The following is a 19965-nucleotide window of genomic DNA, read 5'->3' on the forward strand; positions in this document are numbered from 1 at the left end:
GAACTTTTTTTAGAACTTTGACAAATTTAGTTACAAAATTTATATGGCAAGGGAAAAAAGCAAGGATAAAAATAAACTGTTTAGAAGATATTAAAGAAAGAGGAGGATTTGGCCTTCCAAACTGGAAATTATATTACCAGGCTGCCGCCTTAACATGGATTAAGGATTGGATAACTTTAGAGAATAAAAGAATATTAAATTTAGAAGGACATGATCTCATGCTGGGTTGGCACGCATTTATATGGTATGACAAGGAAAAAAATCACTCATATTTTAAAAGACACACATTAAGGAAGTATTTATTAGAGGTTTGGAAAGACATAAAGAAAAACCACTTCTTAAATGTTCCAGAATGGATAGCCCCCCTAGAAGCAATAACACATCCAAAGTCTATAAAAGATACGAAAATATTTTATAGATATAAAGAACTATTAAATGACCAGATGAAGCTAAAGCCTAGGAATAAATTACAAGAAGAAGGGATAATAATAGACTGGTGGCATTATGCCCAGATTCGATCCAGATACCAGAAGGATAAAACTCTTTACATTTTTAATAAAAGTAAGAATTTGCTAAGCAATTTAATTACCACCAATTCAGTAAAAATGATAGGGAAAATATATAAATTTCTTATCGCTCATAAAAATATAGAGTTGATTCTAAAAGATACTATGATAAGATGGTGCAGAAATATAGGTAAGGAAATAGATATAGATACATGGGAAAAAGTTTGGATTAATAATTGGAAAATGACCAAGTCAGTTTCATTAAAAGAAAACCAAATTAAAATGTTTTATAGATGGCATCTCCCACCAAATAGGATAGCAAAAATGTTTCCCAAAACATCCCCATTATGTTGGAAATGCAAGAAAGATATAGGAACTTATTACCATCAATGGTGGACATGTGGTAAAGCTAAAATTTATTGGAAGATGATTGAGAAGATATTAAAAGAAATATTAAAGCATGATATAGATAACACCCCGGAATTTTACTTATTAGGAATTACCAATCAGACTTATAAGAAAGAAACTCTTTATTTAATCATACACATATTAACTGCGGCTAGAATAATATATGCGCAAAATTGGAAGGGGGAGGAAATCCCCAAGAAAGAAGAAGTTATAGCTAAAATATTAGATTGCGCTGAAATGGATATGATGACAAGACGATTAAACGATCAAGAAGATACTAAATTTTATGAAACATGGAATAATATATATAAATGGTTAGATAAGAAAAAATAAGAGATGTATTTGTTTTTATTTAGGTAATAACAATATTAATATTAGCTCAAATGTATTTGTTGATGATCATGATATAATAGTTTATTCACAAGCAACATATTAAGAATTTTGGTTTATGTATGTTTAGTAGTTGAGAGTTGTTTAAATGTTTGATTAGATGAATATATTATACATAAGCAACATATTAAGAATTTTTACTTATACCGTACTTACATTGCATTTAAGATTTGAAAATTTTTTACTAGACCTTTTAACATTTAACAAATATTTGATTATGTATTCTTTTCTCTATTTGAATGTATACTTTCAAAAGAAGCGGGGAAATACATCCCCACTCTATGTTTAATGTTTGTATGTCTGTATGTCTATTTTATGAAAAACAATAAAAAAAAATTTTTTTAAAAAGGAATTACTGTGGGAGTAAACTCCCTCTCGGTAGACATTCTCTGTGTAGGAATGTGTGTGTGTGTGAGAGAGAGAGAGAGGGAGGGAGAAAGGGGAGGGAGGGAGGGAGAATGTGTGTTTTCCTCGGTGTCTAGCAGAGAATAATTGTGCAGTCTCCTACACATTTTCATACATTTTCCAAATAATACATCACAACTGTCTTCGGAAACTAATATTTCAAGCCTCTATATCATGCACTTCTTATGCTCAACTGTCAAAATAACCTCTCAAAATATTTATTATGCCTCCATTCTGAATGCTTCATTGTTATATCATTGAAGCATGGCTCAGTCTATCATATCACCGATGGATCTAGACTAAAACTGGTTTTGCTGGTGAGCTGGCATTGAGAAAATATGTAACTGTCATACATTCAAGGTACATTTGGAAACCAAAGACACCTAAGCTAATAATACTTTTATTATAAAGCTTTAGTATAAAATAAATGTGCTTTCTCCCTCCCTCTCTTTATTTTCATGAGAACTTGGAAGATTCATGGCTGAGTTGCTCTCTTGTATTTCTGCCCTAAACTCAGATTTAATTGATCTGACCTTTGTCTTGGTTGTGGCTCTTCCACTTGTTTCTCAAAGTTCCTCCTGCTCATTACAATAGAACAAGCTTCTTCAGTTATGACTAAATGGTGGGGCATAGAAGGCTTTCTATTCCTTGCAGACAGCGAGTAATTTGTATTAGAGCATTGTTGAGGCCACTTGGAGAGTCATTGAGGTCCAACAGCCTGTGCCTGTCTTCAACACAGGGCAAAAAACATCCTGTAGCCAAGAAGGCTCCACACCCATTTACACTGCTCAGGTGAACCTGAAGAGACAGATAAACATCCAAGTAGCCTCAATGACTCTCTAAAAGGATGCAAATGACCAGCTAACTGCAAGGAATATAAATCCTTCTATTCCTCACCATCCAATCAGAGCTTAAGAAAAAGCTATGATAGCCAGCAGGGAGAAACTCAATCATATTATTTCCCATTATTATGGGGAAAATAGGAGGATGAATGTGTGTTGAATATGTTCACTGCTTTGAGGTAGATACAAAATAAACAAACAAATAAATATTTCCAGCAATTGCCTTACAGATCTTTTCAATTATCCCCGATATTATCTCCAATGTTCTTTCTATGAATATGAATATTAGACTCAGTCAATCCATCCTACAATACATTGTATTAATTAAACAATTATTAACCAAATAAACATTTTGTATAGATGGCACAGAATTGATCATTCCACTTCCAGTGCCCAATGTATTCAAATATATTTTGAGATAGGGTAGTCAGCACAAGATACATTTCTTTGTTTTTTGGACTCTTCGGTCTTCATTCACTGATTCTTCTACTAATGAAAGCCATTTAAGAGGGTACATTGATAATCCTATCTTTATTATGCTATTGTAGAAGAAAAGCATGAATAGCACCACTTTTCTCAGTCAAATCTGGAGCTAATTAAATTTAGTACTATAGATTGACTTTTCACCTCTTCCTAAGGATAGTCTGTTCTTGGTTTATTTACTGTTTAAAGGGGCTTTTTGGTAATTTCAGTAATGGCAGCAATATCAGAGTTGAAAATATGTTAACACTCATCAACATAATGGAATACAAATTCAGTATTTGTTGGTTTTTCACCAATCTCAAAGCTTCTTATTATCCATATTGAACCCTTGGCTATTTACCAAAGCAAAGATATTTTATAAATAGTGTCCAATATCCTTTTATGAGCAAGAATATTTCTGACCCTTTCTATTGCTGTCAGTAGACACTGTTCCTGAAGTTTTACAGAATATATAATTCCTGTAATTTTTGTACTATCTTGAGGGGGAAAGAAGAGATTTTTCTGATATATGAACCTGAGATCTGTCATAAACAGAAATCATATAAACAACACAGTAAATCTATTTCAACCACGTATTTTGATTCAGTTTGATAAGGGAAATCTTGCTGGAATTCTTCCTGCCTTGACAGAGGCTAATTTTCCCCCAGTAATTTACAACATCTTCTAGACTCATCCAACTATTATTGTGCTGATATACCGGTAAGTGTAATGAAGAGGGGCTTTACATTACTTCAATAATAGCTGGATGACACTGGAAGAGGCTATATGTCACGAGGAAGGACATGGTGTGATGTATTATTATTATTATTATTATTATTATTATTATTATTATTAATTAGATTTGTATGCTGCCCCTCTCTGAAGATTTCAATTAACTCCCACATATTAGTATGTAGTTCATATCAAATCAATTTGAAACAATTCAATCTGTCTCTCATGCACACATCCACAAAGGTATACATACTGTACCACATCCAGAGAGAGAGAGAGAGACAGAGAGAGAGAGAGAGAATTTCATTTGTTCCCACTGCAATACAGATATACAGTGGGACTGCTATACAAATAGACCTGTGTCAATATATTTAAACTCTCTGTGCAACTGTGTTTATAATGTTTGATTTATACACAGTATTTAATTCTCTATTTCTTTTAACGCCTGCTCTGTCTAAGAAAATACCAGTCCTTCCTAAACCTCTTCTATATCTGCATTGCCATGTCCTGCTGTATTTTTAATAAAGCTTAGGATGAACCCCATAATTGCACAAAACATTGAGAAAATTAGGAGAGCATTGAGCCAATTGTTATAATGATAAAACTCTTTACGTAGTACTGCAGCTATAATAAAAGAGTCAGTCATGTTTCCCCCACCTCCACCTCCACATTCCTTGGGGCAGGAGCTGGGCCAGAGCTAACCACAACAGTACCTAGACTGTGGGACTTATTCAATGGGTGTTTTGTGAAACAATTGACATGTGCCTTTTAAAGGCACTGTGCAATTAGGCACGGTCTTTCTGTCCTGCACCTCTCAATACTGACAATTGTCCTCTTGTTTCAGCTCTCATGTATGCTAGCATTTTTGGCAACGTTTCTGCCATCATCCAGCGCTTGTATTCTGGCACAGCTCGCTACCATACCCAGATGTTAAGAGTCAAGGAGTTCATCCGTTTTCACCAAATCCCTAATCCTCTACGTCAACGCCTTGAAGAATATTTTCAACATGCCTGGTCTTACACCAATGGCATTGACATGAATGCGGTGAGTCAGAAAAACTTGAGTTGACAAAATAATAATAATTTTGAAAACAACCTTGAGTTGGGCTTGAGTATTTACATGTTCCACTCCAGTTGAAGAGCCTAACATTTGAGAAAACAATTGCTGTACGTTTCAGTATACCGATCTAGACATAAATGTTGTAAACCATTTCAGAAGATACAACCATTAATAATATTTTTATGATTTAGATTATGTCTTTTTAATAAAATCTGGTTACACTCAAAGAAAATTCAGATTTAAAAGGGAAATTCAGATTTAAAAGGAAAATATATTACCATTATTATGCATTTTACATGGGGCTACCCTTGAAGAATATCCAGAAGTTTCAGCTGGAACAGAATGTAGGATTGTGTGTATCCTTAAAGCAGCACATTTGAATCATATTATAAAAAATGCATTGCTTCCACTTCCAATTCAAGGTGAAACTTTGCTTTTTAAAGGCTCAATGGCATTGGGCTGGTTTATTTTAGGGGCCAATTCTTCCATTATATCTGCCTGTCCCATCAAGTCCATCAGGAAAAGGTATGTTGCAGGTCCCACCTGCCAAATACAGTAATTATATTTGGCAATTGCCCATGAAATAGGCTTTTTCTGTCCCGGCATCAACCCTGTGGAAAAATTAGCCCATCTGAACTGAGACTGGCATCTTCTCTGCTGACCTTAGAGAAGTTCCTCAAAAAATGTTTGTACCAATAGGCCTGGAGGTTGCAAGGAAATGGTGATTCCATGAAGTGGTTTCATTCTTTGTAATATCTCCTAGTCTTTAAATAATTATTTTAATTATTGTATTTAGACAATGTTTTAAAACACATTTAATTGTTTCATTACATGTCACCCAGAGCCATGTTTTGTGAAATGGGTAGCCATTTCAATATCATACATCAACAAATATATAAATACAATTTCTTTATCTGGTTTGCACTATTGCATGGATGATATTGAAGGAAAATAACTCAATGTACAGTGACAGTTCATGAGGGGAAAGCATGTATCAAATTAGAATGTACCTGTTCACCAGAGAATAGCAGCAGACTAATCCTACGTTTTACTCATCACCTCATGGGTACAAGGGAAATGGAAATTGACCTCCTTTAGTGCCACTGTGCTTGTTGCTACCCCATTCCAACAACAGCAAAAACAATAACAATTAGACTTATATACCGCTTCATAGTGCTTTACGGTACTCTCTTGGTGGGTAATAGAATCAGCATATTGCCCCCAACAATCTTGGTCCTCATTTTACTGACCCCAGAAGGATGGAAGGCTACTAAATAAATGGTCAAAGCAATGGAAACTGCAGTTTAATGTTTCCAAATGTAAAATAATGCACTTGGGGAAAAGGAATCCTCAATCTGAGTATTGCATTGGCAGTTCTGTGTTAGAAAAAACTTCAGAAGAGAAAGATTTAGGGGTAGTGATTTCTGACAGTCTCAAAATGGGTGAACAGTGCAGTCAGGCGGTAGGGAAAGCAAGTAGGATGCTTGGCTACATAGCTAGAGGTATAACAAGCAGGAAGAGGGAGATTATGATCCCGCTATATAGACTGCTGGTGAGACCGCATTTGGAATACTGTGTTCAGTTCTGGAGACCTCACCTACAAAAAGATATTGACAAAATTGAACGGGTCCAAAGACGGGCTACAAGAATGGTGGAAGGTCTTAAGCATAAAACGTATCAGGAAAGACTTAATGAACTCAATCTATATAGTCTGGAGGACAGAAGGAAAAGGGGGGGGACATGATTGAAACATTTAAATATGTTAAAGGGTTAAGAAAGGTCCAGGAGGGAAGTGTTTTTAATAGGAAAGTGAACACAAGAACAAGCGGACACAATCTGAAGTTAGTTGGGGGAAAGATCAAAAGCAACGTGAGAAAATATTATTTTACTGAAAGAGTAGTACTGTAGATCCTTGGAACAAACTGCCAGCAGACGTGGTTGATAAATCCACAGTAACTGAATTTAAACATGCCTGGGATAAACATATATCCATCCTAAGATAAAATACAGAAAATAGTATAAGGGCAGACTAGATGGATCATGAGGTCTTTTTCTGCCGTCAGTCTTCTATGTTTCTATGTAAGTCAAGTTTGAGCCAGTCAGAATCAAACTCCTGGCTGTGGGCAGAGTTAGTCTGCAATACTGCATTCTAACCACTGTGCCACTAGGGCACAATGAGGTGGCCATTATGGCAGTTATGAATCTAAGGTAGACCCTTTTTCCTGACTGTGAGCAATAGGCTCTCAAACCATATTAATTTAGCCTTTTCTTCTCATAGCTGACTTCTGAACAAAAACCTGACAGAACAGTCTTTAAATGAACTTACAATTGTTTAAGTTAGATCATTGGAAAAGAGATTGAAAGCAATGTTCAAGTAACATAATTTTTTTTTAATCACTGGGTATGTGGTCTAAAATGATAGGTAACTCCAGGATTGACAAAAGTTATTACCTGGAATGAAACAAGGTAAAAATTATTAACAGTTGTGCATTCCATCTTAGAAATCTAGTTTCTGGAAGTGATGACTGAATCTGGAAATATTTTATCAACTCATGAAATGTCTGATACTGTACTTCAAGTTCTATTTTATTTATAGATGGCTTTTTTGTAGTTTAATTCTCTCCATCTATACAACAAACACATCCTAAATATATTCCTCTACAGCAGTGTTTCCCAACCTTTGCAACTTGAAGAGATCTGGACTTCAACTCCCAGAATTCCCCAGCCAGCAAAGGCTGGCTGGGGAATTCTGGGAGTTGAAGTCCAGATCTCTTCAAGTTGCCAAGGTTGGGAAACACTGCTCTACAGAATAGGGGTTTGAGATACAGGAAGATTCACAGAATTCATTTGCTTACCTGTATTTGTCTTCATTTCATTCAGGTGCTGAAAGGATTTCCTGATTGCCTACAGGCTGATATCAGCCTCCACCTCAATCGCACCCTTCTCCAAAATTGCAAGGCCTTCCAAGGAGCTAGCAAAGGCTGCTTACGTGCCTTGGCAATGAAGTTCAAGACAACGCATGCCCCCCCTGGCGATACCCTGGTGCATTATGGAGATGTCCTTACCACGCTTTATTTTATCTCACGTGGCTCCATTGAGATCCTCAGGGAGGACATAGTAGTGGCCATTCTAGGTGAAAATTTTTGCAAGAAGGGGGATAGTTTTACAAAATAGGGGGAAGTGGATTCATTTCAGCCCGTTGGTTGCTTTGCATCAGGTAGAGGTTGATCATCAGGCCATTGAGGAACTATCAAATTGTAAACTTTGTCACTCAATTTTTCCTTAAGGGAAAGGGCACTAAAGTTCCAGCAACATATTGAAGCTGAAAAAAGCAACTTCTTTATCCTATCAATATCCAGCAAGAGCTGTACAACTTTTGGTGTATATTTTATTTTATTTTATTTTATTTTATTTTATTTTATTTATTTTATTTTATTTTATTTTATTTTATTTTATTTTATTTTATTTTATTTTATTTTATTTTATTTTATTTTATTTTATTTTATTTTATTTTATTTTATTTTATTTTATTTTATTTTATTTTATTTTATTTTATTTTATTTTATTTTATTTTATTTTATTGTTTGTCCAATACAAATTGAAAGTTAAAGAGAATAAAAACATGTAGTAGTAAATATCAGGGAAGGGATAGAAGAAGAGATATGAGAATAGAATACATCAATGAAGAATAGAGGAAGGATATATGGATGGGAGAAAAGATATATAAAATATATGGATTTGCCTACTTAACCTGTAGCTATCCATATACAGTATTCTGTGTGAGTGTGTGTGTGTGCGTGTGTGCACGCAGATGCCTATATGTCTAGCTATAGGTAAACATTATTTATTTGTTTGTTTGTTTATATATTGGATCTATATGCCAACCCTCTCCAAGGAGCTATAGGTAGATATAGGTTTACCTATAGCCCCCTTCTTTTTCACTTATCAGCAAAAATATGTTATTTATTTATATAGTTATAGTTATAGTTTATTAGATTTGTAGCTGCCCCTCTCCAAAGACTCGGGACGGCTCACAGCATAACAGTAATACAATACATTACAAATCCAATAATAAAAATTAAATCAATTTAAGAAAGCATTAATAACATAATAAAATCCCTAACTATGCAATCATACACATTCAACCTAATCTATCATACAGTAAGGCCAAAAACATAATAAAGAAAGGGGAGGAAAGGTGGTAATTATTCCCATGCCTGGTGACAAAAATGGGTCTTCAGAATTTTACAGAAGGCGAGGAGGGTGGGGGCTGTTCAAATCTCTGGAGAGAGTTGATTCCAGAAGACCGGGGCCGCCACAGAGAAGGCTCTTTCCCTGAGTCCCACCAGATGACATTGTTTGGTCGACGGGACCCGGAGAAGGCCAACTCTATGGGACCTAATCAGCCACTGGGATTCGTACAGCAGGAGGCGGTCTTGGAGATATTCTGGTCCGATGCGATTTAGGGCTTTATATGTCATAACCAACACTTTGAATTGTGAGCGGAAACTGATCGGCAGCCAGTATAATTTAAATTTATTTATTTATATATTTTTATACATAAACGTCTCTTTGGCGATGTGTGTGCGTGTGTGTTTATATACACAAACAAATACAGGCGCGCACACACATCAAGAATTGTCCTAAAAATGCGATTTGGGTGTATTTCTAAATGAAGAGGCAATAGCCATTATGATCTCTGGAACACTTAAAATTTATTTTAAAACTACTAAAATTAACTAAGCTTTTGTTAGTCCTCTACTAACATTGTCATAGTGTTAAAATCCCCATTGAAGACCATTGATTTCATATAATGCTGCTCGCTTTGATCATTGCCCATGCCACAGGCCACTTCCTTCTCTCTTGTAATTAGCTTAACCCTTGCTAGCTTAGTCATGTAAACAGGTGGAGCTGCTGTTCCATCTTTATCTTTTGCATATTGCCTCTTTCTCTCCCCAGGGGATAGAGTACGGTTAGGAGCCAATACTTGAGGTGTGCTAATCACCACTTTCTCCACTTCCTTGTTATTCCTCCCTTCCTTACGTAAATGCATTGTTTGTTTGTTTGTTTTATTTATTTATTTATTTATTTATTTATTTATTTATTTATTTATTTTTATTTATTTATTTATTTATTTATTTATTTATTTATTTATTTATTTATTTATTTATTTATTTATTTATTTATTTATTTATTTATTTATTTATTTATTTATTTATTTATTTATTTATTTATTTATTTAGTCCAATACACAATGAGGGTTTTAGTGGGTATGTACCTATATTGACATAGTAAAATACATGATGAAGGTTATAGAGGAGATACTATATATATCTAAGAAATAATAGAAAAGAAGTTATAGTAATACAACATATCAATGAAAGAATAGAAGAAGAGATATAGGAATAGAAGAAAAGTATAGGAGATATAGGAGAGCAATAGGACAGGGGACGGAAGGCTGTACTGACCTCTTTGGAATCTGTAGAGGTCAACCGTAGATAATCTAAGGGTAAAGTGTTGGGGGTTTGGGGATGACACTATGGAGTCTTCTCTAGCATCTGTTTTGCCCATGATCGTGTATTGGGTCTGCAACTCTGCATTGTTCTATACCCCCCACCCTGTCTCTGTGCTCTTCCAGCTTGCTCTCCTGTATGTAATTGGAGTTTGCCCCACCTTCATTAGGCTGTTCCTTATGCCTATGGGGGCAGGGGTTTCAGATCTCCATCTAACCTTAATGATCCACTCCCCCCTGGGCCTTTGCTGGTATCTTAATGCCTGGTATGCCAGTGGTATATCAATGTGTCTACTAAGGGGATTTTTACTTTAAAATTATTTCAGGAGACAGCCTCCCAAAAATTCATCTGTAAGAAGCTGTAAACAATATATAAATAGTGACTGCCTTGTTTGGCAACAAGTTAAAGTTATTTGTTATTTGTTGCTAAAAATGACCAATCCTTACATTTATTATCTTTGCAGATCTATAAAGCGATGGAAAACTGAAATAAGCTCATAAAACTAGTTGTGATTTTAATAACTGAGCTACTGGTTCCAATTGTAGTAACTAAACAAGGTTAAAAGCAACAAGCTAAAGTTCATGATACCATGGTCTTTCGAGACTAAAGGATGCCAATACAATGGGCTCAGGTTCTACCTTAGGCATCAAGCTAGCACAATGATTCTAGACCAGTTACTTAGCCTTTCCAAACAAAACACTTTAAAACACTATTAACAAAACTGCAGGATCTTGTCCAGGCAATCACCATGACCTTGACTTGAAGACACCAAAAAAAGAGAAAGAGACCAATCGTTATTGAATTTGTCAATAAAGTCTTTTCAGACCTTATTGCAATTTTTGCATTTTGTTTGTTTGGTAACTTGCTTAATATATTCTAAATATTCTATAGATATAATACTCTGATTTCAGCAAAAATAGCCCAAGGGTCATTTTAAGGAGAAGGCTACAATTCAGGAAAGGAATGAAAGAAAATAAGATGGATTAAGATTATTATTTCAAGATGGCTTGATTGGGATAGAAAGTGCAAACAGCAACCTGCAGCCATTGTTTTGCAAGCAACATTTTTAAAGGTTATTTAAGGGTGTCAAACTGAATTTCTTTGAGGGCCAGACCAGAATTGTAATTCTCCTCCATGGGTTGCCTGGGGGGGGGGGGGTCAGTAGAGATCGGGGGCAGATAGAATGGACGCCTCCTACAGCACTTTACCAGCAAAAATGGGGCATGGGAGATCAGGCAGCACCCACATGCTTACTGTGGCCCCCTGCACCTCATTTTTGCCCTCCATGGCCTCTTGCAGCTGGCTGAAAATGGGCCTCTGAGGCACCCACATGGCCATTTTAGCCCATTTTCACCAGCACAGGCTCCATAGGCTGGTCCTTTGATATTCCCAGACCAGCCCCATGGGCCAGATTTAAGCACCATATGGGCTGGATCTGGCCTCGAGTTTGACACCATGATTTAAAGCAAGGAGAAATCATTTAACCCCACTGTTCTGTTCGAAAAAACTCCCTAATCTTCTGTTCCTGGGTCACATACGACCCGGACCGAAAACCCTTCATTTGAAGTGGTTATGTTTGGTCAATTTGAAAACTTTTTTCACCTGGAAACAAGTTTGAACATTTCTGCACACAATGGAATGAAAATTGAACTGAAAAACTTAATCCTTATTGGTTTATTTTGCACATAAATGTGCCTTCCCCCCCCCCATTTTTGTGAAATTTATTTCAATTTATGGATAGTTTTGCTTGCAAAATGCATTCTATTTTACTAAAGTTGGTGTGGGATTGGTAGCTTGAACATTTCTGCACACAATGATATGGAAATTGAAATGAAAAAAGTAAATCTTATTGGTTTATTTTGCTGATATAATGCATGCCCCCCATTTCTGTGAAATAGTCTTCACTTTATGTATCGTTTTGCTAGCAAAATGCATTCTATTTTACTAAAGTTGGGATTTGTAGCTTGAACATTTCTGAACATAATGATATGAAAATTGAACTGGAAAAATTGATGCTTATTGGTTTATTTTGCACATAAAGTATGCCTCCCCCCGTGTTCAATTATTTCAATTTATATAAAAAATATGCTGTTAATTTCAAACTTACATACTTTTTATTAGTAAAATGGATTTCTTTCATAAAATTAGTTCTCTGGCTACAATGTGGTTGATTTTCAAAATGATATTCCAAATATTTCTAGCCAAATATGTATAAAAAGTGACAATAATGGCACACAGCAAGGCCGAGGGGGGGTGGCCTTTTTGTGGCAAAAATAAACCAATAAGAACCATTTTTTTCAGTTCATTTATATTTTTCTTATGTTCAGGATTGTTCAATTTAGTATATCAAACCTTTTGGGGGGAAATTTCTTAGGGATTTGTAGGCTTAAAAAATATAAATTGACACGAAATTCCGAAAGGATGGGGGGAGGGGCTTTTTGATCAAAGTAAAAATATAAGTCTCATTTTTTCCAGTTCAATTTTCATATCATTATGTTCATAAATGTTCAAACTAGTTTTCCAGTTGAAAAAGTTTTCAAAAAGATCAAATTCAAGTACCTAAAAAAATTCTTTTTGGTCCGGTCATATACGAACAGAAACAGACTCGAAGTGATGGTTTTTTTTTGCCCAGAAAACAATTAGCCACCACCCCAAAAATATTTTTTTGATGATCAGCATTGTTAAATTGAGTAAATGAATGCCTAAGATTTTAAAGAATATTTCGGATTTGGAGCATAAAAAAATAAAAAGTGAAAATGGTTGCAAGCAGCCGAGGGGGGGGAGGCCTTATTTCTGATTTTAAAAAACCAATAAGAATCATTTTGTTCAGTTCCTTTATATTTTTCCTATATTCAGAAATGTTCAAGCTACCAATCCTACACCAACTTTAGTAAAATAGAATGCATTTTGCAAGCAAAACTATCCATAAATTGAAACAAATTTCACAAAAATGGGGGGCATGCATTATATCAGCAAAATAATCCAATAAGATTTACTTTTTTCATTTCAATTTTCATATCATTGTGTGCAGAAATGTTCAGACTACTTTCCAAGTGGAAAAAGTTTTCAAATTGACCAAACATAAGCACTTCAAATGAAGAGTTTTCGGTCCGGGTCAGGGTGACCCGGGAACATAAGATTAGGGAGGGGTCTTTTTTCAACAAGAAAGAAACCCCCCACCCCCCCAAAAAATTCTCATAGAGAGAACCCCTGAAATGATGAAAAGTCATGAAATTTCAAGTTTCAGATATGCAGGGAAAATGTTTTACAGGGGACTCAAACTTGGTTTCGAGTCACATACGACCCGAACAGAACAGCAGGGTTTTAATACAAAAAATAAGTTTAGCCTTCCCATTAATAGTGGGGGGTTTTGGAAGATATATGATAACATTAAAAACTTCCTATTTGTTTAATAAATAATAATATTTTAAATATTTTGGGGGTCAGTTTTTTTCTTATATAAAATGAAATCTTTTCATTTTATAAAAAAGCATTCTACCATTGTTTATTTTTATCTGTAATTTAAATTTTAATTGTTAAAAGTGGTATATTTATTTCTTGCCAAATCCTAATAAAATAATTTTTATTCATAATAATTACATAAATTTATCTTTATTATTTTGGGGGTAACACTATATCAAAAATACCATAAAATTGTTGAATAAAATTCAAGGTGGTTTTGCTAGATTAAAGGAATGATCTAAATATGGCAGAATCAAATTTAACTGCTTCAAACATACTGTTTTTCACTTTAAAACAAAAAACAAATGCAATGATTGGAAGGGAATATGACAGCATTTTTCAAATTACAAGACGCAGAACTATGGATAGAAGGGCAGATTCTAATTTGGGGAAGGGGGATCCCAGAAATTTGACAGTGGAACCATTCACTCATCATGGTAGCAGACTACACAGACAATTATCATACTTAGATTTGGATTTCTACACTGAGCAATGGAGTTGGAGACAGCCAAGTGTTTCCCTATCTTTAATAAATAGGCTATGGGATACCTGAGAAACAAGTACTTTATATTTATTATATTTATTTTTTTAATATTAATGAATAGTTCTAATATGAATGGATTATAATCTTAATCTGAGTTGTCAGATTAGATGCAAATGAAAAGCATTTGTACAATTTTCTGTAATGTGTCAGTTAGGTATCAAAAGAATGACTGAACAATTGTTCCAGTTCAAAACAGCAACAGCAAAATTGCTATACTTTAATAGGAGTTCATGTGTTGTTTAGGAAAGAACGACATCTTTGGAGAGCCTATCAGTCTGTATGCAAGGCCTGGAAAATCCAACGCAGATGTGCGAGCCTTGACTTATTGTGACTTGCATAAGATTCACCGGGAAGATCTCCTGAAAGTCTTGGATATGTATCCAGCCTTTTCAGATACCTTTTGGAGCAATTTGGAGATAACATTCAACTTGAGAGATGTGAGTATCTAATATGGAAAGATGGAAAGGTTAACCAAGGCCATGCCCATATTAACCCCTTGTAACTAAATTGACCTGAAAAAGGAATTGTATTAGAAGAATTAAGTATAGTTTGTCTTTTTCTGACATGAAAGTAGGTCACATTAACCTAACTAGCAGACCCTTGAATACATAAATTATGTATGTTCTACAGTATTGCTCAGCTATTAAAAGCCCAAGCAATTTTATGCATTTATGCATAATGTTGGAAGCAATTTACTTTTATGTTCTTTCTAAAACACAAATATCTAAATATTTGCCCTGTTTGACTATTATTAGGATAATTATAAGGGGTTTGGATTATTTTAGCTGCTCAGAATTACTTTTTCCACCATATTTTACCCTTTTTTCTTTCAGGCAGACAGTATTCCTCGTTCTCTCAGTGAAGACTATGCATGCAACTATCGCCAAACACGTCATCATAAACATTCGCCATGCCAAGCTAACAAAATTGGTGAGTTAGCCTTTGGGAATTGTACTAAATTCTGGCATTAAGATTAGGAGGAAAGTAGGAAGCCCACTACTGCCACCTTGTGATTATTTCCAAAATAGTCTTTTTCAATCTGCACCCTCCAAATGTGCTATCAACTCCCAGTCAATGCAGCCCCTGGGCACTCACTCAGATTTATCACCTATAATTTATCAAGTGTAATTCGGAATGAAAAAAATAGCATCTTAGTTGTACTCTGGATTAAAGAAGAAAAGCATTATGTTAGGTTTTGGCTTTGAATTCAGTTTTATGCAAATTATAACCTTTAGGTCTCTCTACCTGTAAGATATGATTTATCTCATTCATTATCATCATATCTCATGCATTATTTGGAAGATATTTAGAATAGAATAGAATAGAATTCTTTATTGGCCCAGTGTGATTGGACACACAAGGAATTTGTCTTTGGTGCATATGCTTTCAGTGTACAGTATATAAAAGAAAAGATACATTTGTCAAGAATCATGAGATACAACACTTAATGATTGTCATAGGGGTCAAATAAGCGATAAAGAAACAATCCATATTAATAAAAATCTTAAGGATACAAGCAACAAGTTACAGTATTACAGTCATAAGTGGGAGGAAATGGGTGATAGGAATGATAGGAGTAATAGTAGTGCAGACAGTAAATAGTTTGACAATGTTGAGGGAATTATCTGTTTAGCAGAGTGACAGCATTCAAGAAAAAAATGTTTGTGTGCCTAGTTGTCCTGGTCTGCAGGGCTCTGTAGCGACATTTTGAGGACAGAAGTTGAAACAGTGTATGTCCAGGATCCAAGGGGTCAATAAATATTGTCACAGCCGTCTTTTTGACTCTTTTTTGTGAGGGGTGCAGTATATAGGTCCTCAGTGGAAGGTAGGTTGGCAACAATTGTTTTTTCTGCAGCTCTGATTATCCTCTGAAGTCTGTGTTGGTCTTGTTGGGTTGCAGAACCAAACCAGACATTTATAGAGATGCAGATGACAGACTCAATGATTCCTCTGTAGAACTGTATCAGCAGCTCCTTGGGCAGTTTGAGCTTCCTGAGTTGGCGCAGAAAGAATATTCTTTGTTGTGCTTTTTGGATGATGTTTTTTATGTCAGGTGACCATTTTATGTCTTTAGATATGATAGAACCTAGAAATGTTGATACTATGTTGTCTAGTATTGTGAGAGGTGGTAGGATCGGAGGGTTTCTCCTAAAGTCTACCACCATTTATATAATTTTGAGTGTGTTCAGTTCTAGACTCTTCTGTTCACACCACAAGGCTAATTGTTCAACCTTGTCTCGAATGAGACCAATCATTGTTGTATCATCTGCAAACTTCAGTAGTTTAACAAATGGATCATTTGAGATGCAGTCATTGGGGTATAAAGTTATTATTATAAAGAGAAGGGATGAGAACACACAGTCTTCCTGTCTGTTAGGAAGCTTATGATCCATTTACGTGTGTTCAGGCACCACTAGCTGATTTAGTTTAGTTAGAAGAATGTACGGTATGATGGTGTTGAATGCTGAACTAAAGTCTACAAAGAGAACCTTTGCATAGGTCTTTGGATATTCTAGATGTTGTAGGATTTAGTGCAGAACCATATTAACAGCATCATCTGTCGATCTATTTGCTCAGTATGCAAACTGCAGGGGATCTAACAGTGAATCTGTGATGGTTTTCAAGTGGGACATCATTAGCCTTTTAAAGGTTTTCATAACTACAAATGTTAGAGCAACTGGTCTGTAGTCATTCAGTTCCTTGATGGACGGCTTCTTCAGCACTGGGATAATAATAGAGCATTTGAAGCAGGAAGAAACATAGCACATCTCTAGTGATTTATTGAAAATTTGGGTGAAGATGAGACCCAATTGGTCAGCATAGACTTTTAAGCAAGAAGGAGTTATCTTGTCTGGGGCTGGGGCTTTTGAGATTTCTGTCTGTGAAATAGAACTTGCACTTCCCTTTCTGTGATTACCAGGGTTTGTAAACGTTCAGTTGTAGAAGATTAGTTAAGATGTTAATAAGGCATCTTAAGACCACAAGAAAAAATAATGGAATTCTTCCATTTAATTGTTGATAAATACAATATATTAATATATTTGGACAACATATTTTTCTATTATTAATCCCTATGCAGAAATATTGTATACATTCTCTGCTTATGGTTGGCTTAAATATTCTAGAAAGACTATATTATTTCAGTTGTTATTAAATTAACCCAGTTACTATGGCCTAGAGATTGAGCTCTTGTCTCACAATCAGGAGGTTGTGACTTCTATCCTAGGTAGAGGTAGATGTGGGGTCTCCTACTTGGGCAGGGGGTTGGACTAGATGATCTACAATATTTCTTCCAACTCTGTTAACATGTTAACCTTCAAAAATTACTGGTGGTAAATTATTTTTGCTCCCTATATATTGAATGTGGAAGAATAGCCAACATACAGTGGTACCTCAAGATACGAACCCCTCGTCTTACGAACAACTCATGATACGAACCCGGGGTTCAGAAAAAATTTGCCTCTTCTTACGAACTTTTTTCGAGTTACGAACCGGCGTTCGGGAGGCTGCTGGGAAGCCCCCGACTGTTTTAAAAGGTGACAGCCGGGCGGTAACTCGAAAAAAGTTCGTAAGAAGAGGCAAAATTTTTCTGAACCCTGGGTTCGGTTCAGGAGGCTGCTGGGAAGCCCCCCAGCCCGGCTGTGACCTTTTAAAACAGCCAGGCGGCTTCCCAGCAGTCTCCGAACGCCGAACGCGGAAGTTCGGGTTTGGCGTTCGGCTTCGGGAAGCTGCTGGGAAGCCGCCTGGCTGTTTTAAAAGGTCGCAGCTGGGCTGGGGGACTTCCCAGCAGCCTCCCGAACCCCGAACTTTTGCCGAACTTCCGGGTTCGGGGTTCGGGAGGCTGCAGGGAAGCCCCCCAGCCCGGCTGCGACCTTTTAAAACAGCCGCGCGGCTTCCCAGCAGTCTCCGAACACCGAACGCAGAAGTTCGGGTTTGGCGTTCGGCTTCGGGAAGCTGCTGGGAAGCCGCCCGGCTGTTTTAAAAGGTCGCAGCCGGGCTGGGGGGCTTCCCTGCAGCCTCCCGAACCCCGAACCCGGAAGTTCGGCAAAAGTTCGGGGTTCGGGAGGTTACTGGGAAGACCCCCAGCCCGGCTGTGACCTTTTAAAACAGCCGGGCAGCTTCCCAGCAGCTTCCCGAAGCCGAACACCAAACCCAAACTTCCGCGTTCGGCGTTCGGAGACTGCTGGGAAGCCGCGCAGCTGTTTTAAAAGGTGACAGCCGGGCTGGGGGGCTTCCCAGCAACCTCCTGAACCCCGAACCCGAAAGTTTGGCAAAAGTTCGGGGTTCAGGAGGTTGCTGGGAAGCCCCCCAGCCCGGCTGTGACCTTTTAAAACAGCCGGGCGGCTTCCCAGCAGCTTCCCGAAGCCGAACGCCAAACCTGAACTTCCGCGTTCGGCGTTCGGAGACTGCTGGGAAGCCCCGCCGCCCGGCTGTCACCTTTTAAAACTGCCTGGGGGCTTCTCGGCGGCCTCCCGAATGCCGAACCCGGAAGTTCGGGTTTGGCTTCGGCTGTTTTAAAAGGTGACAGCCGGGTGGCAGCGTTTTTTTTTGCGGGGGTTTTTTTTTGGTTGCACGGATTAATTGACTTTACATTGTTTCCTATGGGAAACAATGTTTCGTCTTACGAACCTTTCGTCTTACGAACCTCCCCCTGGAACCAATTAGGTCCGTAAGATGAGGTATGACTGTATTTTATATTTCTCATCATCAATGCAGGGTATTAAAATATCCAGATGTTTTTATAACCTAATTACGGCCTTTGTATTTGTAGAAGCTTGAGAGATTCTATCAGTATTTAATCATTTCTCAGGCCATGTGAGACTTTTCTGCATTCCTTACCCATACTACAGATTCAGATAACATGGATGCTGCCAATTCAGACTTGGAGCAATGTCACGGATACTCTGAATTTACACCAGCACAGCATCCTGACAGCACCACAACATCCTGCTCCCAAATGAGTGAAGAGGAAGCCAAGATGCCCAATCCCATCAAGGTTGATCCTTTTATAGATACAGAAAACAATGATTTTGTCCCGACTGTGGTAAACCTGGTCACTGATGGCACCAACGCCAATCAACTGGTAACTGAAGAAAATCTAGCCTACGCAGGTATGGGTAACTATTGCTCATTAGGGTGTAGAAATGAAACAATCTGTTTGACTTGAGGTTTATGATTAATTCATAGGGCTGGTTCAGGACTCTTATTTTTGTAATAATATTAATTTTGGAAATAGAGAAGAATTTGTGTAGGACTGGGATAAAATTCACCAGGTTCTGGAGAACTGGTAGTGGAAATTTTGAGTAGTTCAGAGAACTGGCAAATACTCTCTCTGGTTGGCCACAGAGTGTGATGGGAATGGAGATTTTGCAGTATCCTTCCCCTGCCATGCCCATCAAGCAACGCCCACAGAACTGGTAGGGATTTTTTTTTAATTTCACCCCTTTCAGGACATAACACAGTTGCTTGCCTCATGAATTTAAATTTCATACATTTTTAGGAAGCAGGTAGCTTGATTCCTGGAGAAGAATTAGTGCAACTAAAATTTCATTTATGCACCAAAAATCATAGACGCTTTTACTTATTTTTCTGTACATATGTGTGTGGGGGAGAGACCGACTAAATAAGGAGGTTTCAAAGTT

General features: G+C 36.8%; 1 protein-coding gene across 1 annotated transcript in view; it reads left to right on the forward strand.

The window, feature by feature from the left end:
- The window catches only part of KCNH6 (potassium voltage-gated channel subfamily H member 6), a 126280-nt gene that overhangs the window by 94308 nt on the left and 12007 nt on the right, over nucleotides 1-19965 (forward strand). Inside the window, exons 8-12 of the mRNA XM_070729166.1 lie at nucleotides 4590-4789; nucleotides 7685-7937; nucleotides 14567-14760; nucleotides 15157-15253; nucleotides 19174-19434. Of these exons, the coding sequence (XP_070585267.1) occupies nucleotides 4590-4789; nucleotides 7685-7937; nucleotides 14567-14760; nucleotides 15157-15253; nucleotides 19174-19434 (1005 nt within the window). The remainder of the gene's footprint in view (nucleotides 1-4589; nucleotides 4790-7684; nucleotides 7938-14566; nucleotides 14761-15156; nucleotides 15254-19173; nucleotides 19435-19965) is intronic.

This window comes from Erythrolamprus reginae, chromosome Z (genome assembly GCF_031021105.1).
Source record: "Erythrolamprus reginae isolate rEryReg1 chromosome Z, rEryReg1.hap1, whole genome shotgun sequence".
Classification (NCBI taxonomy): Eukaryota; Metazoa; Chordata; class Lepidosauria; order Squamata; family Dipsadidae; genus Erythrolamprus; species Erythrolamprus reginae.